This window comes from Scyliorhinus canicula, chromosome 6, assembly GCF_902713615.1.
Source record: "Scyliorhinus canicula chromosome 6, sScyCan1.1, whole genome shotgun sequence".
Taxonomy (NCBI): Eukaryota; Metazoa; Chordata; class Chondrichthyes; order Carcharhiniformes; family Scyliorhinidae; genus Scyliorhinus; species Scyliorhinus canicula.
This window is the reverse complement of record NC_052151.1, coordinates 134,595,042-134,621,940: the sequence shown is the minus strand read 5'-3', so window position 1 is coordinate 134,621,940 and position 26,899 is coordinate 134,595,042. Positions and strand designations below refer to the sequence as shown.

Below are 26,899 nucleotides of genomic sequence, written 5' to 3'. Positions count from 1 at the left end.
TTTCCTCGGATGGTGATGTCTGGCACGAGGGGACATAGCTTTAAATTGAGGGGAGATAGATATAGGACAGATGTCAGAGATAGGTTCTTTACTCAGAGAGCAGTAAGGGCGTGGAATGCCCTGCCTGCAACAGTAGTGGACTCGCCAGCACTAAGGGCATTCAAATGGTCATTGGATAGACATATGGATGATAAGGGAATAGTGTAAATGGGCTTTGGAGTGGTTTCACAGGTCGGCACTACATCGAGGCCCGAAGGGCCTGTACTACGCTGTAATGTTCTATGATCATAGAGAGACAATAGAAAATAAGGAGCCAAATTCTTCAAGGGGTGCAGGAACAGTCAGACCTAGGTGTATACATGCAAAGATTATTGAAGGTTACAAGACAGGTAGAGAGAGCTATTAATAAAGCATATATTATTCTTGGCTTTATGAATAGTGTCCTCGATTAAATTCACCGGATTCTTGATCCATTTTCCAAAGGGAACAGTTTCTCCATATCTATGCTATCCAGACGCCTAATAATTTTTAATACCTCTACTAGATTTCTTTTCAATCCTCTCCTTCTCCAAAGAGGACAATCCCAACTTCTTCAATCTATCTGTGCAACTGAATTTCCTCATTCCTGAGCTATTCTTGTGAATTATTTCTGCCTTCAAATTGTAGCTAAACTTTGGTGTCCAGAACAGGATTATATTTTCTAGATGAGGCTTAACCAGTGTTTTAGAGAATGCAATATAATTTTGTAGGTTGTGAAATTGTGATTGGTTTTTCACCTGGGTGAGAACAGACCTGGTTGGGCGGCTGGGCGCCATAGGTCAGGAGGTCACCCCTGGGCTAAGTTTGAGGGGCTTAACATCTGCGGGTCTAACCCAATATGGTGTATACCCATAAAATAGGCAACTTCAGCGCCTGCCCGTCTGTTCTGCCAAACACTTCCAGGACAGAGGCCCATTCTTTGTTCTATGCTGAAGGTCATTTTAACTCCCTTTGGCTGAGAGCAGCCTCCAGCTTCACAGCTAAAGCCTATTGCTAATAAGAAATTGGCATTGTTCCAGCACAACCGACGTGGCGGATGGCACTCAGAGAGAAGGTAGGATATGCAAGGCTGGGATGAGGCACTGTGGCCTTTTATGCCCTTGGCGGGTCTCCTCTGGGAGGGGTTGGAGCCGGAAGCCACGGCTGACCTACCGGTGTCACTGGCATCACCACGCCACCCTGTTCTGCCCACTGACCTTGAGACAAGCAGGTGTCAGGAGGGGATGGTTTTGGATGAGGTGGTGACCACCATAGTCTCCCTGGTGGAAGGCACTGGGTCAGCCACCAGCGTTCTCTCATCCCGGACAGTGCCCGTGGGGCTCTGGGGTCCTCTTGGGATAGAGGGACAGCTGGTGTGAATCCAGGGGACTATGCATCCTCCGGTTCAGCCGGTCCTGATGCCTCCCTGTTGTCTGCACTATGGTGTTGGCGCCCAAGGCGATGCTCCTCAATGACTGGGACATACTCTGCAGGGCCTCTGCAATGTCCACCTGCATCTGGCAAACATCTCTCAAAAGTCTGGAACATGATATTGAGGCCCTAGCCATGGTCGATGCTGACTGAGCCACACCTTGGACAACCATCACTGATGCTGACCTCGTGCTCAAGGCTTTCAACTACGATCGTCACCCTAGCAGTGTTGGCCTTGGTGCCATGCATTGCCGGTGCCATACTCCTGTGCCTGTATCATGTCGCGAACATCTCCTCCTAAATCTCACAGCCGTGCCCCAGTGACTGCATCAACTCTGTAATGACCTTTCCTAGAGGCTCAGTATGAGTCCTGGGATCCATCAATCCTCCGCCAGCTGTTTCCCTTGGATGTTCCTGACAGCACTTGATGTTTACCAGCAACTATCTGGTTCTCACCAGATTGTGCCTCGAGGTGTGTGTCTCTGTGCTGCTGGAGGGTTGGGATGACAGCTGTGACACCCGATGGCGGTCTCCTCAGAGCTCTCCTCTGAGGTGTTCTCTTGGGTGGTGGCGTAAGGAAGGTGGGGTGGGGTGGGGGGGGGGGGCAGGGAAGGACCTGGGATGACCTAGCCTCATCAGGTGGAGATCCTGTGAGAAAATGGCATGTGGTCAATGAGAGGGAAGGAACATTTTGTCTGACATGACAACTCACTTGAGGCAAGTCGTCTGGGTGAAGGGGCAGTGGATCCTCACCTCTGCAGTTCAGACCAAGCTCGTTGTCAGTGACTGCTCTATCCTTGGCCAGCCCCATGATCTCCAGGGCCCGTTCCTCAATGGGGGTGAAGCCTCTGCACCTTCAGGGGCTAGGCCGGCGCCGGCGGGGTTGGTGCCATGCCAAGCGGCGTGGAAGGGGCTTGGCGGCACACCAACTGGCGCCGAAGGGCATCCGCCGACCGGCGTGAGTTGGCGCATGTGCAGTGGTTCACAGCCGCCGGTGCGGAGGGAAAGAGTGCCCCCACGGCACAGGTCCGCCCGCGGATCGGTGGGCCCCGATCATAGGCCAGGCCACCGCGGGAGCACCCCCCCCGGGGCCAGATCCCCCCTGCGCCCCCCCCCCCCCCCCCCCCCCCGCCCCCCCGCCCCCCCGAGGACCTCGGAGGTCACCCGCAGAGCCAGGTCCGGTAAGAACTGTTGTGATTTACGCCGGTGGGACTGGCCTAAAACAGGCGGCTGCTTGACCCATCGCGGGCCGAAGAATGACCGGGGGGGGTGGGGGCTGCCAACGGCCGCTGACTGGCGCGGCGCGATTTCCGTCCTCGCCAAAAACCTGGCGCCGGAGAATTAGACAGCCAGTGGGGGCGGGATTCATGCCCCCCCCCCCCCCCCCCCCCCCCCCGGCGATTCTCCAGCCTGGCGGGGTGGGGGGTCGGAGAATCCCGCCCCTGATGTCTGGAACCCAACGCCTCTCTGGGCACTTTCCACCTGTTATGGGTCAACGTCTTCTGCGGTTAGAGAGAGGGGGCATTAAAAAATTAGCGTTAGGGTTAGGGTTAGGTGGCATGTTTGGGTTCCACATCAAAAGGTTTTGCTGGTGGGTGCCAGGGTGTGCTGGGGCGCAGGCTTGGTGATATGCTGTGAGGATGCGTGAGGAGTCTGTGAAGTGCAAGCTGCTGACTTGTTGGTAGGGGGCGGTGCAGAGGTCAGAGGGGTGGCAGGTGGAACTGATGCCAGGGGGAGGGTATTTTCGTGCATTCCAGGAGAGGTCATTGGTCTTCTTCCTGCACTGTACAGCACTGGTCCTCCTGGTCACGCTGCCCGAACTGACAGCCACTGCCACCACCTCCCAGGCGTATTGGCGGCCCTGTTGCTAGACCACTGACCCCCTTGGGGGAAACAGGATATTCTTGCTTGCCTGCCTGTCCAGGTAGGCATATCCAAAGTGTGGAGCAGGTCTTCGTGGTGCAATGATCGTGTGCTGCTTAGGAATTGGCTTAGAGGGAGTTTTTATGAGCTGCTCCCCCTTGTAGCAGAGAGCTGCCAGGCGCGGTTCAGGTGAATCATCCGGTTTGAAAGCCAGTTCCTCTGTTGTTTGTGTGGGATCATTTCTGGCACTAAGTGCCATTAAATACGGGGCAGCTTTCGCCGGTTCGGCCATCGGGAAATCGCGCCTGATATGACACTTAGAATTTTTCCTATTAAATTGAGCCCAATGTTAGTAAGATTAAATCCAGACAGTTATTTTGCAAAATTAAAGATTTCAGCAGCTTTTGAAAATAAATGCACACCTCAAAATATTCCAAGTTGTTCCTTTTTTCTTAACTTCATATAAAAAGTTTAATTATGTTGGGATTTCAGCATTTTTATAGATAGTGTTCCTTTATTATGGGGAAGCAGCAGGAAGTTAAGGTCAGTCATGGGCGTGGCTGAGTCTGAAAGCTACAAAGCAGAGCCGGTAGTGACCGGGGGAAGGCATGCAAGGAACGCGCAGGTAGCATGAGGAGGCTGGACTTCGGCATCGCCAAGGTAGGTTAAGATGTTAAGAATGGGAGGAAAGATTCTAAGAGAGGGATAAACCAACCATGGCTAACCAAGGAAGTTAAGGTGAGTATTTAGTTGAAAGAAAAAGCATATAAGGAGGCAAAAGTCAGTGAGAGACCCAAAGATTGGGATAAATTCAAAATCCAGCAATGCAGGACTAAAAAGATAATTCAAAAAGAGAGAAAATAAACTGCAAGGGAAAACTAACGAGGAATTTTAAAAAACTGACAATAAGAGCTTCTTTAAATAATGAAACAGGAATAGAGAGGTAAAAATGAGCATAGGCCCCTTCGAAAATTAATCTGGGGAGATAGCTACGCGGAACAATGAAATGGCAGAGTTATACAGATATTCTGCATCAGTCTTTACGATGGAAGATACATCGAATATCCCATTAATACTAGGAACTAAATACCATCACCATCACTAGAGAAGTAGTATTAAACAAACTAATGGGGCTAAAGGCAGATAAGTCCCCTGGCCCTGATGGCTTACATCCCAGGTGATGTGTTGGGTATGCTGGGTCTGTGAGTACTGCATTTACCAGAGCTGTGAGAGACAGGATACCAACACTTGTAGAAGTACAACTCTATTTTGTTTAACTATGAGCTGTTAAACATACTTGCACTGTGGGTCGACACTATGTTAGGTTGACTGAAGACCTATGGCTAACCTGACTAGACTATACTGCTAGCACATGGTAGATGTTTGTGCTACTGATTACGGGCTCTGGCAGTCTCAGAGGCTGCATCCCGAATGAGCGGGAAAACTAGTGCCCTCTTGCTTTATAGTGGCCGTGTCCTGTCTGGTGATTGGCTGCTGTGTTCTGTGTGTTTATTGGTCTTTCAGTGTGTCAGTCAGTGTGTGTCTATGCACCATCATTATGACACTAGGATCCTAAGAGAAGTAGTTACAGAGATAGTGGATGCACTGATTATAATTTTCCAAAAATCCTTGGATTCTAGGGATTGATGGACGGCACGGTAGCACTGTGGTTAGCACTGTTGCTTCACAGCGCGCCAGGGACCTGGGGGATTGGAAAACTGCCAGTGTGACACCCCTACTCAAAAAGGGAGAGAGGCAAAAAGTGGGTAACTATAGGTCGATTAGCCTCACATCTATTGTTGGAAAAATGTTGGAATCAATTATTAAGGAAGTAATAGCAGCATATTTGGAAAATCATAATCTAATCAACAGAGTCAACATGGCTTCATGAAAGGGAAATCATGTCTGACTAAATGTATTAGAGTTTTTCAAGGAAATCTCAAACAGAGTGGATTGAAGGAAATTTGCAGGTGTGTTGTATTTGGACTTCCAGAAGGTATTTGACAAGGTACCTCACAAAAGCTTAATTCATAAGATAAGAGCTCATGGTGCTGGAGGTAGTATATTGGAATGGATAGAGAATTAGCTAATAAGCAGGAAACAGCGAGTGGGGATAAGGGGTTCTTTTTCAGGTTGGAGACTTGGGTTCCACAGGGATCAGTGCTGGGAACACAACTGTTTACAATATATATTAATGACTTGAAGGAAGAAAGCAAATGTACTGTAGCCAAATTTGCAGATGACACAAAATAGGTGAAAAGGCAAGGTGTGAGAAGGGTACAAAGAGTTTTCAAATAAATTATTGATGTAGTAAGTAAGTGGGCAAAAAGTTGACAAATGGAGTATAATATGGAAAAATGTAAAGTTCATTTTGGAAGGGAGAACAAAAGAACAGTATTATTTAAATGGAGGCAAAACTGCAGAAAGCTGCAACACAAAGGGACTTGGGGTACATATGTAAGAAACACAAAGGGCACAATTCTCCCATTGGGAGACTAAGTCCCGACGCCGGAGTGAAAACCGGCGTGTTTCACACCGCATCGGAGCCCACTCCCAGCCCCCTCTTCTCCCACCCCCGGGGGGCTAGGAGCGGTGCCGCGTCATTTACATGCGCCGGTGGCGCCGCGTAAATGACGTGGCTGGCTCCGCGTAAATGACGTCACCCGTGCATGCACGGTTGCCGTCCTCCCCGCGGCCGCCCGCAAGAAGATGTTGGATGGATCTTACAGGGCGGCAGAGGAAAGGAGGTCCTCCTTCAGAGAGGCTGGCCCGCCGATCGGTGGGCACCGATCGCAGGCCAGACCCCTTTTGAGGCCCCCCCCAGTGCAAGAACCCCCCTCATGAGCCCACAGGCCGCCCCCTCCAGCGTTCCCGCGCTGTTCCCGCCTGCAGCGACCAGGTGTGGACGGCGCCAACGGGAACCTATCGTGTTGGGGCGGCCGCTCAGCCCATTCGGGCCAGAGAATTGCCGCTCGCCCATTACAAACGGCGAGCGGCGATTCTCCCAGCGGCCAGCCATGAATCACGCCGCGCTGGTTTGGTGGGGGTGGGAGAATTGCATGCGGGTGCCGGGGCGGCGTGGCGTGGGGGGGGAGAATTCCACCCAAGCAGCTAGCAAACAGGTGCAGCAGATAATCATGAACGCAAATGTAATGTTAGCCCGTATTTCAAAAGTATAAGAGGTGGGAGGTCCTGCCCTAGATGTACAAGGTATTGGTAAGACCACTTCTGGAGTACTGTGAGCAGTTTTGGTCCCCTCATTTAAGGAAAGATATTGGGTGGGATTCTCCAGTCACCCAATGGGATTTCCGATTGAAAACACCCCACACCACCACAAAACCCACAGGCGGTGGTGCACCACCAGTGGGAAAGTGAATCCCAATGACCGGAGAAATCTGGCCATTATTTACTTGGAGGTGGTTCAGAGAAGATTCATTCTGATGATCACTACTGTGGAGGGGTTATCTTCTGAGGAGAGGTTAAATAGGTTGGGACTCTACTCATTGGAATCCCTCCATCCACCACAATAAGCATGTTGAAGTGTCTCATTATACGTCATTAACATCAGGTTCACACAATGTAATAGGGAGCCTGAAGCAAATGTAAAAGCTACTGCTGTGCAGGTTTTCTGAGGCTCAGGAAATGTGGTGGTAAAACTGAGGTGGCAGCTGTCAGTTCAAGATGGTAAGTGCCTTTTGCAGTACCCTTATGCATCAAGAGGAGCATGGGCCTATCATATAAATCTCCACTCCCCAATTAGCCGGTTGAGAGCTTGCTTATAAGTTCAGCGGCATCTTCACATCACATGCCTTGCTGAGCTTTCCCCAACCCCTTTCCACCTCCCTGTAAATGTCAGGACCAATGAATCCAGAATTAATAAGAGAAAAAGAAACTGGACCAGAATAGAAAATATGCAAATATTGACATTTATAAATGATTTATGCTGCCTTTTCAAATCTCTTTATATCCTCTTTCCCTTACCATAGTGATTTCTTCCTGCCTTTGGTCAGTATCCTTCATCCTTGCTTCATTTATTGGTGGATGATAATTACCATTTGGAATTTTTTAAACAGTTCTCTTTGCCTTGCTACAATTCATCCTGGACTCAAAATCCCACTAAAAATGTTATTTTCAACTGGTTTCCTTTTCCAGTGCTACCATTTATGTATCACTGCCTTTTCCCAATATTTGGTGTCTATTTTGTTAGTGTGGCTGTGCTTTTGATACATTTGTGAAAATTTTATTCTGTTATTGCATTTTATTTTTTTTGCTTGTTTTTCCCCTTGCAGTCATGGTTCCATCGCAGGCACATTGAGCGGTAATACGTGGACTATTAAAGTTCCAATTCCTTTTGCTGCAATAGTGACTAAAGGAAGTTCATTCTTTTCAAAAATATTAAGTGCACAACCAATGGTTATGAAAGTGTTTGGAATGAATTCCAATGAGTACGGCAAGCCAACTGTTGAAGAAGTAACTTCTACTCAAACCATTACTATTCCTGAAATATACAATCTCCACATCCCTTCAATTAACAAGCTGGAATTCTCCACACAGATGAACAGTAATTACTACAAGTATTCCTCTAACTTCACGACGGATAACAGTGACAGTAAACAATTTTCTGCTGATGTAGACATCCGAGCAGTGTCACATCTGGATTATCTGTCCTATCATCTGAAGGGTAAGAGACTTCTTCATGAACATCTTTGAAATAAAATTCTGTGGATTCCTGAAAACATACTTGTCCTTTAAGAGTATTAATTGTTCATTGTATGATTACTAGAGCATGTCTGAAGTTATAAATTTGATAGGAAGACAAAAAGCATGGCAAAGATTTCCACTCAAAATTTGAAATTAACATGTGATGCTCATATTATGGCAAATAAAAAGAACAAAATTATAATGATAGTTAAAACAGCATCTGGTATGTGTGAAACCTAATTAGAACTATTAAATATTATGAACTTTCATGGCTAGAAATATTACAGCTTTGAATACATTTCATTACTGCATTCATAATTTAAAATATATTTGTCTATAATTATGTACAATAGGTTCTGCATTTTCAAAACAAGACACAGAGGACATGCTTACTCGCAGCATCTCTTCGTCATTTCACCATAAACTACTAGAGTCTTCCATAAAGCTATCTCAGAAGCATAATTCTCCTGATGAGACCCTGATTGAGACGACCTATGAATGCGATGCACTCAGTAACTTAGGAACAAAAGGCTCTTTGCGTTCATGGTATAAGATTAATGTGAATAAATCACCAATCATAGAAATGGAAGGACAATCAACAGGAACTTTAAATGTAGCTTCATATGATGCTACCTTGAATTACAGGACTTCACAAAAAATTGATCCCATTAACCAGGAAGGCAAAGGAGATTCTACTTTGAACTTTAATTCAGCATTGCTCCAAGTTACCAACAAAATGAATGGCGAATATAACAAGGATGTTGTCACATTCTCATCAAACACCGAAGGATCATGGTTAAATTTGAAAAATGTCATAAAAATGAATTCAAAGGCTAAGAAATTTGAACTGAAATGTGACACTTCAGGCGAGTTCAGCAATGGTAACTTCACCAGTAACATAAAATTGATTAAAAGTGCTGAAGTACTAAAAGTGGTGAATAAACTGCGAGGAGCACTGTACGGGGCTACATTAGAAACCAAAGACGAGCTAAACTATCGTGAGGGCCGACTTAGTCTCTCCTTGAACACAACTGGAAAGTACAACGAGGTGGCTACAACCAACAGTCTGAGTCTCTTAGTACTGGGGGAGCATGTTGAAGTTGAACATAAGTGGAATGCAGATTATTATGACAAGAAGTTCCACAGCATCTTGTCTGGCACATTTAATGATGGTGCCCTTGAACTAAAGTCTGACACTGCCTTTGCTGGTGTAGCTAACCAAGGTATTCTGAAATTCGGTAACGGTGCTCTGTCAACTGAAGTGACCTCAAGTGTAAATGTGCATTCTTTCATGCTGAAACATGTATTCACAACTGTCATTAATCAACATGGAGCCATCATGAGCATTGGTATCAATGATCAAAAAAGTAATTTAATTAATTTGAACATGGAAGGAAAAGCAAACAGTAGTGGAATATACGTCACCAGTTCAGGTGTTATTTTGCAAACTAAAGCAACTAATACAATTGATCTTCAGTTTAATAAAGAGAAAGGGCTGATGTTTAACACAATGACAAAGGCATTGTTCAAAGAAACAACATTTAACCATATGAATCACCTTACCATTGGTTCTTGGACATTAACTTCTTCAAATACAATTGAGACTGGCAGTTATTTAGATTCTAACAACAAATACAAGCAAAAATTTGAAGTGCATATGCGACCTTTCATAGTTTCAATCAATTTTGACAACAAATTCCAGTATCAACAGCTACATGCTTCCCACATTGTGCAACTTTCACTTGAACCTTTCAAGGTTGAACTTAAGGGGGAATTGACAGGATTGCAGAAGGAGAATCGCTTGGTTCATATTTATATCTTGAAATATGCTGATTTGAAAACTTTATTAAGTGCAAACACAACTGGAAGATTAAATAATATGAATATTAACCACAAGCTGAACCTGGAAATTAATGGACTTTCTGCAGAATTCTCTAGTGACATGTCCAGCAATTCAAGAGCACTGAAGTTTCAAAATAACGTACGTTTTACTGCTATACCCTTTGTGCTTACATTTTCAGCTGATACCTCTGCTAAGGGATCTATTAATGGCTGGGGTTTGCACAGTGGCGAGCTTAACAATAAGCTCCAAATGAAGGCAGAACCACTTGCCATTGCACTTCATCATGACTTTAAAGGAATTTCTGAACATGAACTGGCAGATAGAAGATTGAAGTCACTTCTGGAAAACAGTTTGAATATTATGCTCATTCCAACTGAGCAGGAAAGCAAGTGGATAATAAAGAGTCAGTTAAACAATAATACTTATATGCAAACTATTAATGCCTACAACAATCCAGAAAAAATAGGGATAGATATTGCAAGTGATGCAGAGGTTGATTTTAGTTGCCTAAAAAAAGTTAATTTCCTTCCCTCCAAGGTGCTTGAGTCTGTTGATCAAGCTGGGCTTCAGAAGATTCAGATTTCAGGAAATCTGAAATATGATAAAAATGGGGATGTTCATGTTATTGACATTCCATTCTTGGAACACCTACCCGCTTACTTTGAGTCATTTAAAGTTGTAATTTTAAATACTTTGGAGGGCATTCAAAATTACTTGAAGGACATTCAAATTAATCAGTTTGTCCAGCAATGCAAGAAAACTTTAACCCAAATGAGTGATTTCATTAGGGACATGAATTTAGACATCAAGGTCAACGACGTAAGGGATAAAGTGTTTGTGTTTGTAACAGAGTATCAATTAATACCCGAATACCTTACGTCTGCTTTAATACAGATTCACAACAGTACATTGACCAATCTGCAAGAAGCTCTTTTCAATCTGAAAGGATATGACAAAACTAAATTGAAGGAAGCTATTGCAAACTTCATTAACCTAACTGTGAATGCATTGATAGAAATTGATCAAGATTACGCAATAAGCGAAAAAACTGGCAACGCCATTATTCAAATGCAGGAAGTTACCAGCAGATACTACCAGAATGCTGTACAAAGTAACTTTGCTGATTGGATTCAAGGTTTTGAGGAAGAATATCAAATTAAAACTCAGCTCCAAGATATATTAAAAGAACTATACCTGCGCCTCCAGAATATCAATCTGCAGGAATTTGCTGATGGATTAACACAACAAATTAATTTAAATGCACTTATTGAACAACTGGAACAATATCTGAATACATATGATCAAGAGATGAAGAAAATAATTAAGAATATATATGAGGGGATTTTATGGCTGTTGGAGCACTATGAAATTAATGATAACATTAACAGCATTAATGCCAAGATGCAGCAGGTAATCACTACATATGAAATTGACATATTGGTTCAGAAACTTTTGGATGAAACAGTGAAACTTGTTAAAACATCCAAGATAAAGGATACAATACAAGGAGCCATAATTTCTCTTAAAAAAATACTTGGGAAATCATACAATGGAATAATTCAGTACATTGATGATGCAACTGAACAGATAAAGTTATATGATTACCAAAAACTGCTTGACAAAATTAATGGTCTCCTCAACATCATTGTTACAAATTTGAGACAGTTTGATTATAATGCTTTTGTTGATGAAAAAAATGCTCAGATCCTATCCATAATCAATGACATCAAGGATAAAATGGAAGACTTAGAAATTCTACAGAAAGTTAAGACTGTGAAATTTTTTTCACAAGAAATTCAGTCTTATATGGTTCACTACATTGAGCAACTGAAACAGAAAAACATGGACGAACTGATGAGCCCATTCATAGGCATGCTCAGAAGTATAGTTACATCGTTTCAAAATTACCTGGGAGCCACGTTTGGGGACATGTTCGAGGACCTCCGAGTTAGGATCAATGAAATGGATATCCAAGAGGAACTGCAAATATATTGGCAGGATGCTGTGAACTATTATGAAACAATTGCGAGTCACCTCTCAGCAGCATATAATTATGTAAAAATTGAAATGATGGTTTTGGCAACGAGATACGACTTCAAAGAAGTTGTGTCTCAAATCGAAATGTACCTGGAAGAAGGTTTTATTGTTCCAGAACTGGACATTGGCGTAATATTTATGCCTACATTTGAAATAAGCATTCGTGCTATCAGAAAAGGAGAGTTCGATACTCCATCATTTAAAGTGCCTCTAACTAATCTGAACATTCGATCCTACCATATCAACTTAAACAACCTGAGTGAAATCAGAATTCCTTCTACATTTGATATACCACCATTTGTTATCTTGGATTCAATTTTTGTTCCTGCCATCCAAATTGATTTGGAAAAGATTAAGAATTTTACTATCACAACTATAGAAAATATACTCAATTTTGAGATTTTCATCGGAGAGTTCAATACACTTTCAGATTTAAATTTCCTAGCTATGTCATTGCCAGATGTAACATTTCCTGAAATAGATTTCAGTGCATTCCACATGCCTGATATAAAAATTCCAAAAGTGAATTTGGATCACTTCTCATTAGATGATATTCAGATCCCAGAATTCCAGTTTCCTCGTATACCTCACAAAGTGTCAGTTCCTGCATTCGGAAAACTCAGTGGTACATTCACTTTTAATTGTCCTGTCTATGGACTCCATACCAGTGCAGGTATTCATAACATTAATGTTGTTAAAAATAGCACTGAACTTTTAGCTTTTATCACAGCGAAAGGTATTTCAAGTGTAAGCGCTCTATCCTTTGACTTAGAAGCAAATGCCCGTCTGTCAGCTCCTGAGCAAAATCATTTGGAACTCAGTGAAAGCATAACGTTTGACCACACAGCTATAACCATTGGTCATATGGGTAATCTTACTTTTACAAGGCCCTTTGTGAATGGAAAAGCAGAGACTAAGATTACAATTACCACTGAAGCCTATAATGGAGAAATAATAAATATAGCTACAGTGAAAATACAGGGAGCACTTACCACAAAAATGCAGACAACCTATAGTCACAACCTCAATGTTCCACATAAACAGCTGTCAAGCCAAGTTTCACTTCTGAACATCATTCAAACCTCTCCTAATGAAAAAAAAGCAGCATTATCTATCACAACTACTGCAAATGGAAAATGGTCTTTTAAAGGCTATTCTGATGAAGGAGCATACAAAAGTGAGCTGAAGTTGAACATGGATGCACCTGTTCTTATTGTTACATTCTCAGGTGACACCAACACCAAGTATATAAAGATAAAACAAAGCTTCAAGACTGAGATCTCCCCTTCATTTTCTGCCAGATTAACTTTGAACTCCGAGGCAAACTTCGCTGATGTTGTCGTTTGTTTTGTGACTGCGAATGGAAAAGCAGATCTAGTACCATTAAAAGTGGAATTGAGAGGATCTCACAATACTAACCTTAATGGTAGAGCAGTGGGGGCAGTGGCAAATTCATTTAGCTTTACAGTAGAACCATTTTCAGTTGGCTTTGAAGCTAAGAATAGTGCTGATGTAAAGGTTTCTTTCCCTTTGACACTCATTGGCAAACTAGAGTTTCTGAATAACTATGAGTTGACACTAAATCCAAATGAACAACAGTTCTCTTGGAAAGTAAATTCTACATTCAACCAGTACAAATATATGCATGATATTTATGTAGCTAATAGTGAAGAAAATATCAGTATGCATCTTAAATTGAATGGCGATGCAAACCTTGATTTCCTAACTCTACCCATTTCCATCCCTGAAATTTCACTCCCTTATTCATCATTCAGAATTCGCCCGGTTCATAATTATTCTTTGTGGGAACATACAAACCTGAAAAACCTCTTGAGAACAACCCGACAGTCACTTGGCTTAAGTATAAAGACTGAATACAGAAAGAATAAAGATTTTCATAGCTTCAAAATAGACATGGAGCCACTTTACAATAATATTAATGATTACCTTACGACATCTGCTTATCGATTTCGACAGGCAAGAAACAATATCTTGAAGTTACTAAAGAAAATACAGCATGATAGACTGCAAGAAAATCCTGCAACAAGAATGCTTCATATACCAGGATATACTATACCAGGACTAAAAATCGAAGTCTCCTCTTATAGACTAGAAATCCCGGTTTTCAATTTTGACACTACAAGAACTATTACTACTCCAACATTTACACTACCCATTATTAATTTCATTATGCCTTCGTACACTTTTGCTATACCATTTCTTGGGTTAAAATTGATACATATACCGGACAGTTTGTATACATTGTCATTTCCAAAGATCAAAATGCCACGTATACAAGACACCATCGAAGTTCCTGCTATGGGTAACTTGACGTATGATTTCTCACTTAAATCAAGTTTAGTAGTTTTTAACTCTCATTTTGAGCTCTTCAACCAGTCAGACATAATTGCTCGTTATAGTGTCTCATCTTCATCTATCTTTACTTCAAACTTCAAAGCAGAAGGAACAACAAGCCTGGCAAGACGGCGAGGACTGAAATTAGCAACAACTATTTCTGTTAACCATGATACCATTCGAGGAAACCATGACAGTACCGTTACTTTAACAAAGAGGAACATGGAGGCTTCAATTAGTACTGGAGCATTAATTAAATTGTTTGATGGTTTTGTTCTTAATTTCAAACATAATCTGAATGGAAAAGCAAAACCTACGCCTAATGTGCAATCAAAGATTTCCCTTAAATACCGTTTATCAGTACCTTCAACTGACAACAAAGTTCCCATTGTTCAAGGAAGTGTCATCCATTCTCTTACCTTGGCAGACTTTGCATCTTATTTAAATTTGGAAACGTCAACCAATGCTCACATTGAAGGAACTATGCAATACAAATTTTTTGGCAGTATGAACAATGAAGCAAGTATTTATCTCAGTTCAAATAATACACGTTCCAGTGTAAAACTTGAGTTAAGTTCATCAGTCGATTCAACTTCTGGAAATGTTTGGAACATGACAACAAATGAAAACCTTGCTGTAGCGACATCCAAGGATCAAATTTATGCCACCTGGGATCATTCTGCTGATAATATTCTGATGCTTCCATCAGTATTTGAAACAAATGGTCATCAAAAATCTAAAGCAACATTAGAATTAGAATTCTGGAGTTTGACAGCAAAGTTACAAACTGAGATTGATCAAACCAGTGACCTGTGGCAGAAAGCAGATGTACAAAATGATATAGCTGTAATCATCAAACCAGAGATGCAAAAGGTAAAGTGGAATAATAATGGTCACCTCCTATCGGCAGTTTTCAGTGATGAGGTGGAACTATTAAATAATGGAGCAGAAATACATCTTGACTTGACTGGTTCCTTGCAGGGATATGTGAATTTTCTGAAACAAATTGAGCTTCCGTTATATGAAAAAAGTTTGTGGGACATATTGAAATTTGACTTGACTACCAGTGAAGAGGAGCGACAATACTTAAATGTATCTGCATTAATAGTGTTCACAAAGAGTGAAAACAATTTATTTATCCCTTTACCAGTGCAGATGTTAGCCAATGGTCTAAAGATAAATATTCCTGAGATTACTCTTCGTATACCTGAATGGGTCAAAAATGTACCAGAAATGATGCCACAGATCGCAAACTTCCACATTCCTGATGAAATTGAGTTTCCAACAATCATAATACCACTGATAAATATTGTTGTGCCATCATATAAATCCCAGTTTTCAGAATTAAAATTACCTAGGATAATCATCACTCCTGAATTTATGGTTCCATATACTACCCTTCAGATACCATCATACACCATTAATTTAACAGATATTGCTATACCACCAAAGATAAATTTTCTTCCATTTGACCTAACCTTGCCAAATTTGCCGACTGTTAGCTTTCCTAAAGTGACCGTTGATTCCACTTACCTTGAACTTAGTGGTTACATGATTCCTTACCTTGAAATTGCAGTACCAGAATTCAAAATCTCTGTTTCTCAGTTTGATCTACCAAAATCCTTCAAAATTGCTGGACATTATTTGCAGTTGGACAACATTGCAAAGCAAATTGCAAACTTTGAGCTACCGACAATAAGAATCCCAGCAAAGACAGTGGAGATTCCACCATTGAAGGCAAAATTACCTCTAGCACTTGTTTTGCCAGCATTTAAGTCTTTTACTGGAAATGTCAAAGTTGTGTCACCGATATACAATACGACATGGATTACAAGTGTGAAATCGGATCAAAATAGAGCCGAAATCCTCATTGCAGCAGTAGATGCAACATCCAGTTCTACGCTGCGGTTTCTGGAATATGAAATAGATGGTAAGTTGAAAATATAGCAGTTTGTTTTTCTAAAAACTGTCATATTTAATTATTGACACATTGGACACATTATTGACACATTTTACCTTTGTGCCCTTTTTCTCTGGTAGCTCATTACTTTTTACAGTTACTTAATGGGTTGTTCCAAGAAAATTTAATTCAGCAATTTTTTAATGATTATTTAAATACATCATTTTTATGCTATTGCACCTGTTATGGAAGATAATTTTTTTTTTACAATATTGACAATTTACTTTGTTTATGTGTTTCAATATATCTCTTGTAGAAGAATTTAGCATTAAAATTAATGGATGACATTTTATGTGCATTTTTAAAACTTTTCCCCCCCATTTTATATAGCAAGTGCAACCTTAAGCACCACCATTAATACTTACAAGCTTGATGGAAAATATACATTTGCCCATCCTGACTTAAGTATTGACTGGAAGCAGAATTGTACTTTTCAACGTTCAGGGTACGTTGCATATTTTTATTAAATTTATAGATGATAACTTTTCTGTTTTAAAGTTTAATTTAGCTTAATCACCAAAAAAATGTCATCAGTAGCTTGATAAACCGGTTTACTGGTAGAGCTAAAATTTTATGTTAATGCTGGTTTGGATGACAACCAATAATAGATTAAAGTGTCAGTCACATTCAAGGGATTCCTACCCTGTCGAAAAGGATTGCATGCAAAGACATTATGGGCACTACTGCCTCACAGTGCCAGGGACCCGGGTTAAATTCCGGCCTTGGGTGAATGTCTATGTGAAGTTTGAACCTTCTCCTCTTGACTGCATGCCTCCAGGTGCTCTAGTTTCCTCCCACAATCCTCCCATAGTCCAAACCAGGGGCTGGTTTAGCTCACCAGGCTAAATTGCTGGCTTTTAAAGCAGACCAAGCAGGCCAGCAGCACGGTTCGATTCCCGTACCAGCCTCCCTGGACAGGCGCCGGAATGTGGCGACTAGGGGCTTTTCACAGTAACTTCATTGAAGCCTACTCGTGACAATAAGCGATTTTCATTTCATTTCATTTCAAGCTGTGCAGGTTAGGTGGGGTGGGTTTCAGGATTACAGGGAAAGGGCCAAGAATGGGCTAGGTAGGGTGCTCTTTCAGAGGGTTGGTGTGTACTCGATGGCCTGAATGGCTGTCTGCACTGTAGGGATTTAATGATCTATGATCTGATTAATGAACCCAAAATGAGAGGTTTAGGACAGAGCTTACAGCTGCAGCAGGAGCACAAACGGAAGGTTAATTGATCAGTTGCTGATTATACAGCCTTTCCTGATTGACTGTAGGATAAAGGAAAATCAAGAGGGCTGTATTGTGAGGGTATTGTGTTCCCCGCAGAAACAAAAAGTTCTGCCGTGCATCAAATGCCAGATTCTTAAATTGAACCAATATGGTAAGATTTACTTTAGCTGCAATTGGATCGTTATGCGGACTAGGAAGTGGGTTCAAAGAACAAAGAAAATTACAGCACAGGAACAGGCCCTTCGGCCCTCCCAGCCTGCGCCGATCCAGATCCTTTACCTAAACCTGTCTCCTATTTTCCAAGGTCTACTTCCCTCTGTTCCCGCCCATTCATATACCTGTCTAGATGCTTCTTAAATGATGCTATCGTGCCCGCCTCTACCACCTCCGCTGGTAAAGCGTTCCAGGCACCCACCACCCTCTGCGTAAAAAACTTTCCACGCACATCTCCCTTAAACTTTCTCCCTTTCATCTTGAAATCGTGACCCCTTGTAACTGACACCCCCACTCTTGGGAAAAGCTTGTTGCTATCCACCCTGTCCATACCTCTCATAATTTTGTAGACCTCAATCAGGTCCCCCCTCAATCTCCATCTTTCCAACGAAAACAATGCTAATCTACTCAACCTTTCTTCATAGCTAGCACCCTCCATACCAGGCAACATCCTGGTGAACCTCCTCTGCACCCTCTCCAAGGCATCCATGTCCTTCTGGTAATGTGGCGACCAGAACTGCACGCAGTATTCCAAATGTGGCCGAACCAAAGTCCTATACAACTGTAACATGACCTGCCAACTCTTGTACTCAATACCCAGTCCGATGAAGGCAAGCATGCTGTATGCTTTCTTGACCACTCTATCAACCTGCGTTGCCACCTTCAGGGTACAATGGACCTGAACTCCCAGATCTCTCTGCACATCAATTTTCCCCAAGACCCTTCCATTGACCATATAGTCCGCTCTTGAATTTGATCTTCCAAAATGCATCACCTCGCATTTGCCTGGATTGAACTCCATCTGCCATTTCTCTGCCCAACTCTCCAATTTATCTATATTTTGTTGTATTCTCTGACAGTCCTCCTCGCTATCTGCAACTCCACCAATCTTAGTATCATCTGCAAACTTGCTAATCAGACCACCTATACCTTCCTCCAGGTCATTTATGTAGATCACAAACATCAGTAGTCTGAGCACGGATCCCTGTGGAACACCACCAGTCACCCTTCTCCATTTTGAGACACACCCTTCCACCACTACTCTCTGTCTCCTGTTGCCCAGCCAGTTCTTTATCCATCTAGCTAGTACACCCTGAACCCCATACGACTTCACTTTTTCCATCAACCTGCCATGGGAAACCTTATCAAACGCCTTACTAAAGTCCATGTATACGACATCTACAGCCCTTCCCTCATCAATTAACTTTGTCACTTCCTCAAAGAATTCTATTAGGTTTGTAAGACATGACCTTCCCTGCACAAAACCATGCTGCCTATCACTGATAAGTCTATTTTCTTCCAGATGTGAATAGATCCTATCCCTCAGTATCTTCTCCAACAGTTTGCCTACCACTGATGTCAAGCTCACAGGTCTATAATTCCCTGGATTATCCCTGCTACCCTTCTTAAACAAAGGGACAACATTAGCAATTCTCCAGTCCTCCGGGACCTCACCCGTGCTCAAGGATGCTGCAAAGATATCTGTTAAGGCCCCAGCTATTTCGACCCTCTCTTCCCTCAGTAACCTCGGATAGATCCCATCCGGTCCTGGGGACTTGTCCACCTTAATGTCTTTCAGAATACCCAAAACGTCCCCCTTCCGTATGACAACTTGACTGAGGTATGAGAAATAAAATAGTGCATGTTTTGTTAATATAGGTTTGATTACTGAGGGTTCCTTATGTTTTTGCAGAGTGTGGTAACAGGTGGTAAAAATAGCTTGGAAGCCGCCGGTCCCAATTACGGCTTCCTCCACCACATTGTGACACATAAAAAAAAAAAATTCCAAGATGCAGGGCAGGCTAATTTTCCTCCCCGTTAGATTGTCTATTCACGTCATTGTGAGGGCATGCCAGCGTGAACCACGACAGGTCTTCCACAGTGTGCCCCTGTTGAGCAGAACCAGTGAATCTGCCAGAGGACCTTAGTTGAGCTCAGGGGACGAGAGGGTCGTGCCTGGGCACTGTACCCTGACACTGCCTGATGGAGCACTGTTAGGGGGCTGTGTCCAGGCATGAACCTTACCCTTCCTGAGCCAATCACTCAGCTGAACTCCTCTGGCAGATTCTGCTTCACTGGTGTACGCTGTGAGGTACCCATTGTGCATCAGGTTGGTGTGCCCTCACAGCGACGAGAATGGACAATCTAACAAGGGGGCGGGGAAGAAATGGTGCAGTGCGCTCGCCCTGCTGCCTCACGGCTTTGGGGTCTCAGGTTCGATCCCGTCTCTGGGTCACTGTCCGTGTGGAGTTTGCACATTCTCCCCACGTTTGCGTGGGTTTCATCCCCACAACCCAAAGATCTGCAGGTTAGGTGGATTGGCCATGCTAAATTGCCCCTTGGAAAAAGTTAATTGGGTACACTAAATTTTTTATAAGTGTAAAAGGCCTGATAATTACATTTAAATGCATTTAAATGTGGACAAGTTATGTCAGTGGTGGGGGCTGGACAATCAGAATGGGGAATCCCACCAGCGTAAAACTCCCGCCATCGATCCTGCCCCCTGAAAATGGGAGTGGAAAATTCTTCCCGAGGCTATAAAGACTCCTCTAATTCTGCAGTTCCTATATTTTTTGCTGCCCTCTCTGGTTATGCCCTAGCTCCCTTTTGTCTTTTCAGGTGTTATAACTTTTAATTTTAAAGTATTTTAGTATCTTAAAGCATTGGTTCCCCAATAAATTTAGTGTGTATTCTCACAATTTTGCCTGCGCTTATTGAGGGGCTGACTGCAGAGGATCATATACTGCAAATGCTGCAGATACTATGGGTCCTGATAATATTCTTGCAATAGTACTGAAGACTTGTGCTCCAGAACTTGTTGCACCCCTAGCCAAGCTGTTCCAGTACAGCTACAACATCGGCATCTACCCAGCAATGTGGAAATTTGCCCAGGTGTGTCCTGCACACAAGAAACAGGACAAATCCAACCCAGCCAACCATCTTCAGCTGCTGCATCAATGACCTGCCTTCCATCACAAGGTCAGAAGTGGGGATGTTTGCGGATGATTGCACAATATTCAGCACCATTTGCGACTCCTTAGATAATGAAGCAGTCGATGTCCAAATGCAGCAAGACCTGGACACTATCCAGGCTTGGGCTGACAAATGGCAAGTTACATTTGGCCGTACAAGTACCAGGCAATGACTATATCCTACAAGAGAGGATCTAACCATCACCCCTTGACATTCACTGGGTTACCATTGATCAGAAACTGAACTGGACTAGCAATATTAATACTGTGACTATCAGGGCTGGTCAAAGACTAGGAATCCTGCGGTAAGTAGCTCACCTCCTGACCTCCCAAAGTCCACTATCTACTAGGCATAATTCAGGAGTATAATAGAGTACATTCCACTTGCCAGGATGAGTGCAGCTTCAACAACACTAAAGAAGGCTCAACACTATCCAGGATAAAACAGCCCGCCTAATTGCTTCTCCTTCCACAAACATTCAACTCTCCATCACCATCCAACAGTGGCAGCCATGTGTGTCATCTACAAGATGCACTGCAGTAACTCACCAAGGTTCCTTAGACAGCGCCCTCCAAACCCACGACCACTACCATTTAGAAGGACAAGAACAGCAGATACCTGGGAACCCCACCATCTGGAGATTCCCCTCCAGTATATCGCCAGTCCTTCGCTGTCCAATCCTGGAACTCCATCCCTAACAGAACAGTGGGTGTACTTATACCTCAAGGACTGCAACGGTTCAAGAAGGCAAGTCCCCACAATCTTCTGAAGGGTAACTAGGGATTGGCAATAAATGCAAGCCTAACCAGTGACACCCACATCCCGTAAATAATTTTTTAATTTAAATTACTTGGTGGACAAGTTTTTTATCTTCACTGTTCATGTGTTAATTTTGTGCAATAGATCACACAGTTTTTACAGGACCAAGAATTGGGAAATGGTGATCTGCTGCTACATAAATAAAAAAACATGATTGTTTCTTGAGTCGCTTTAAATATGAATTCTGATATTGTACAAAGAGAAAATGTCATTTTCTCATACAGTAAATAATGATTCATTTTTCTAACATTTTTCTCTACTAGACTAACAAGTTATCTGAGGGTAGATGTTACCAGTCCAACTTTCACAGACCTAAATATTCGTTGGCAGGAGAATAATGGTGAAATTACTTCATCAGTCTCCTCTCCAGCTACTGGATTCCTAGGACTGGTAATCAAAAGAAAAGGATCAAATGTTCTGAATGGAAAACTATATATCCATAAACCAGTAAGTAACTTCATTTTTATGGATGATAAACATGAACTAAATGCCCAAAATAATTATCTCTGTATTTATTGAATGTTTCCATTCACGGTCCTTGCACATACAATGGGAGGAATTCTGCATTTTTGTCTTGAAGAGCAGTGGCGGGTGTTTCTGGTGGGGTCATTCCCACCGGCTAGAATGGTGTGAACCCTCGCCCAATTCCACACTTGCAGCCTCATTAACATTGGACTAGCAAGCATCTGTCTGAATGACCGGATGGGATGGGACATGATTAGTCTGCCCGCAGTCAGCTAGCAGGTTCAAAGATCCAGGAGCTATGGGCGGGATTCTCCAATCCCGCACCAGGACAGAGAATCGCCGAGGGGGGGGCGCGAATCCAGCCACGCCGATTCTCCAGCGACCAGTGGCGCTGGTGCGGTTGCTGCGGTCGACCGCTGCGCCGGTTGAGAGCCGCTGAACACGGCTGCCCCCGGCGATTCTCCGCGCTCGACGGGCCGAGTGCCTGCCAAGTCTCGTCTGCGTCATTCGCGTGTGGTCCAACCCGGCAGGACCTCGGCATTCTGGCTGCGGGCCGTCCTGGTGCGGCGGGGGGGTGGATCCGACTCCGGGGGGGGTGGGGCCTCCACGGTAGCCAGGCCAGCGATTGGGGGCTACCAATCGGTGGGCAGGCTAATTCCGGGGAGGCCTATGTTCCTCCGCGTCGGGCCCCTGTAGGTCTCCGCCATGTTGCATGGGGGCCGGTGCGCAGATCCGTGCCGGCCCTGCTGGGGCCTGTATCGGCAACTAGAACTGTGTGAACCACTCCAGTGCCGTGCTGGCACCCTGTGGGTTGGGAGATCGCTGCTCCTAGTGGCCAGATGACGCCGTTGTAAAACACTCCGGCGTTTACGATGGTGTCAACACTCTGCTGCTAAAATGGAGAATCCCGCCCTATATGTAAACGCCAGTCCAGCATGCTCATATTATTCACCGCAGCCAACCAGTCTTCATGCAATCATGCAGGATGTCTGGAACCCAGTGATATCTTTGTGATAAGAACTGGAAAGCAAGTCTTGGCCTCTTCAACTCCAGTTTTATTTGGTTCTACGATCACTTCTCCTCCAACTGCACAGTGTCACCTGTATCCTCTGAAATCTGTGCAGTCTATCAAACAATCAGTGTGGTCCATTAAAGTTCCAATTCTAACTTAAGCACTAGGAAACATTAACTGTTTCCAAACATCCTTAAATCTTGATTCCAGGCATAGCAGCATATCCTCTACCCAAGGGATGGCTCCAAGAAGCACACCACATCACCTCTCCAGCATAGGGGCATGACTGATAATCATTCAGTGAAGGAAGTGGATGAATGATCGCATCCGGTCCACCAGGATAAACCCTCCCTCAGCTCCCTCCACTATCAAATTCTCATTTGGGCATCACATACTCAAATGGCTACTCTCTTCATAGATCTCACAAATCGATTAGTGGGGGATACATAAGAACATAAGAACTAGGAGCAGGGGTAGGCCATCTGGCCCCTCGAGCCTGCTCCACCATTCAATGAGATCATGGCGTTCTTAGTGGTGGGCAAGTTTCTAGAAATAGTTAATTGGGTTAGAATTAGTAGTCACATGGAAAATGTGGGTTACTTACAAAGAACCAGCATGGATTTCTTTTTTAAAAATAAATTTAGAGTACCAATTATACTTTTACCACAATATAGCGCGGCCAGAAAGAAAAGAGGCGGGTGGGGGGGGGGGGGGGGGGGTAGTGAGGAAATCCCAGCAGCTGCCACAGGGTGTTTCAGGGTCAGACAGGACCCCAGAGGGCCCGTTCCACCCAGTACAATTTAGCACCCCAGAATTGCTCAATTTCTCGGGGGAGGCGGTCAGTGATAACCCCTGCTTCTTAGGTTCTTAACGGGTTGTAGTTTGGAAGACTTTCTGTCCCAACCGCCATGATAATTGACTTAATTTGTGGAAATGTGGACAGGGGCTGGTTTAGCACAGTGGGCTAAATAGCTGGCTTGCAATGCTGAACAATGCCAGCAGTGTGGGTTCAATTCCCGTACCGGCCTCTCCGAACAGGCGCCGGAATGTGGTCACTACGGGCTTTTCACAGTAACTTCATTGAAGCCTCTGCGTGACAATGAGTGATTATGATTATATTATTATTAATTCTCATTTGGAAAGCCAGTGCATACACGATGAGCCAATGGCTTTGCCCCATCCCCGATTGAACTTTGGTCCATTGGAGTGGAGGATCCATGTGTCCCACAGCGTGCAAAGGAGCTGGAGGGCACACAACCATCCGCTACAGCGGAATGGCATTCAGCTCAACAGGATCGGCACAGCGCTATGGCGGGTATGCTATGTTGCACTCACCTCAGAGTTTTGAGTGCACGTTACTCTTTTTTTTCCAAATGGTTTTATGCCGATGTGATTTCCTACTGGCTGATGCAAGATTGGAAATCCTGAAGAGACATCAACAAATGTCTGTTTTAATGAGAATTCATGGAGCTGTACTCTCCGGTCCCCCAGCTGCATGTTTCTCAGTGACACGCTGTACGCGAGCAGCATGATTTTCTGTTCCCGTCGCTTGTCAACGGGTAATCCCATTGGAGCCAGCCCATTCTGCCCGGAAACCCGGCGGGTAGGGATGCACTGCGCATGAACAGAGAATATCAACAGACGGAGAATTCCGACTATGAGATATAAAATGAAGAAAGCATTCTATCACCAGGCAGTTGGAGAACCAACCTGCCGTTAACCCAGTGTTGGGAGAATTTCATACTGTTTTTACACCAGCTGGTTTCTAACTTTTCGGCTTCCGCTGGATTCTCCACTCCAAACCACCATCAAACCCGCCACAGACAGGATGGGAGAATTCCATCCACCCCGTGTAAAATGTTGCATTTTAAGGATGAATGCATTTTCTGACCTGCCACTTCTAAGCTATTTCAAAATATTTATAGCTTAGTCTTTACATGCAATATGAATGTACATAAATTTTCTTTCCACAGACCTCATCCGAAATAGTAATTTTGGCTAGTAAAGTTTCACTGGAGAACCCTGAAAGCATTAATATGCAGTTCAACTGGGCAAATGATGTAACTACAGATATGGTAGACGGCCTGAAGGAAAGGGTACCCAGGATGATTCAAGCCATCTATAAGTGTGTAAACAAATATCACACTGAACACCTTGGAATAGAGATGAGTGTTGCATCCTCAAAAGGCAAAGATTTGATCAAACAGGGTGTTGATGAAGCATTCAGAAAAGCACGCAATCGTATTAAGGAAGTTGGAAGTTACCTCCAGTCTACAGTAGATACTGCATCACAGTATCAAAAAGTGAAAGAAGCCACAAATAAATTGTTTAAGACAGCAGCAGACAAATTAGCAAATGTAGACTTTGAGCAAAAGGTCACTACATTATTAGATGCCATTTCAAATTTGACACGAGAATATCAAAGTAAGTTGAAGGAATTAATTGAAGCAGCAATCAAATTTTTTAAATACACCAAATTTCAACTACCTGTATTTGCTGACCAGTATACAGGACAAGAGTTATACACAATGTCCATAAATCATACAACACAATTGTTTGTGAAATTTGATAATATTGTAAAAGGTCATCTTGACAATGCGGTTGAATATATCAGAGAATTGGAGTTTCACATGGGCCCTGGTAATAATTCAACCATTAAAGCCTCAGAAATACTTTCTCAGTTAGGAGGGTCTCTAAAACAAGTTCTAACAAAAGTGATTGATGTTTTAACAAAGATGTCTCATCTTGATGCCGAACAATATCTAAATTTCTTTAAAAGTTATACACAGACCTGGTCCGAAGACTTAATTAATGCCAATGTTGTAAGTGCCAATATTCTGAAGCAGAAAGTAAAATTCATTACAAATACAACAGAATATTTTAATACATATTTTAAATACTCGCTCACTATTTTACAAGAGTTTGGAAAAGGAACAATTCCTGGATATATTAAGACAGTCAATGAATTTTTGAATCGTACATTTTCAGACATTAACAATCAAATACCTGCATATAAACGGACAATTAAAACTAAATTAGATGAAGCTATTTTGAAACTGAATGAACCCTATGAAGAGTTAATTGCTCAAGGAGCATATGCAGTTAATGTGTTCATTGAAAACTTCAGCAAATTTACTGAACAACTATTTAGGTTCCTGGAACAGATTGCAAACAAACTAACTGGTGGAATGGAGCTTTATGTGAAAAGGCAACCTGGGCAGCTTATAATTAATGTTCCTCACCCTCTTAAGTGGAAATCGTTTGATGATGTGCCTCAATTGAATGAAAGAACACTCAGTAAATTACACATTAAGGGACAGCAAATCCTTCAAAGAAGCACAGCTCTCACCTGGCAACAGATTATGGAGAGCTATCAAAAAGATAAAAAGTCCCTGAATGGAGAAAAAAACAAAGAACCAATCAAAGTTTTAAAATTCAACTGAATATTTAAAATTGTTATGAATCAAACTATGTACCATGAATAATATTCTATGCTTGTGAATTCAAAATAAACAATCATTTGTTCTGTCAACATATCTAATTGTAATAAATATAAACTTTTTAATAATTTGACAAGTTCTTCATGTATCATTTCGTTTTCATATTTGTTAATATGAAACAAGTGGTTTGTTACAAATAATCAGGTGATAGTCGATAAACAGAAGGATTAAAGTTAGAATATGAAGCCCTTTTGGCTAATTTTAGCTGAGCAACAGTCTCTTTAACTTGAACAAGTGCACAGGAGAGACACATTTCCTCCACTTTTATTACCATACAGCACCACCTACGTAGCAGGTGAGTGAGCCCCGATTATATTGGGTTCTGTTCTTTTCACCTCAATCATCTAAATCTTAAATCTTTTGTAAACTTATCACGACTCAACAAATGCTAATGGTATCAATAATGCTGCAAAATGTCAGTGCTGGATTTATGCCCTCAGCAACAGTATATGCAAGGAAAATTATCATGTTCAGCTTTGCTAAT

The 26,899-nt window shown here is 42.8% G+C and overlaps 1 protein-coding gene across 3 annotated transcripts in view; it reads left to right on the top strand.

The window, feature by feature from the left end:
- Nucleotides 1-26,488, top strand: part of apoba (apolipoprotein Ba) — an 81,639-nt gene extending 55,151 nt beyond the window's left edge. For all 3 annotated transcript variants that reach the window (XM_038800179.1, XM_038800180.1, XM_038800181.1), the window contains 5 exons: nt 7,602-7,993; nt 8,367-16,178; nt 16,539-16,653; nt 21,702-21,885; nt 24,889-26,488. In XM_038800179.1, coding sequence (XP_038656107.1) covers nt 7,602-7,993; nt 8,367-16,178; nt 16,539-16,653; nt 21,702-21,885; nt 24,889-26,358 — 9,973 coding nt within the window. In that variant the 3' untranslated portion in view covers nt 26,359-26,488. The remainder of the gene's footprint in view (nt 1-7,601; nt 7,994-8,366; nt 16,179-16,538; nt 16,654-21,701; nt 21,886-24,888) is intronic.
- Nucleotides 26,489-26,899: the final 411 nt, after the last annotated feature.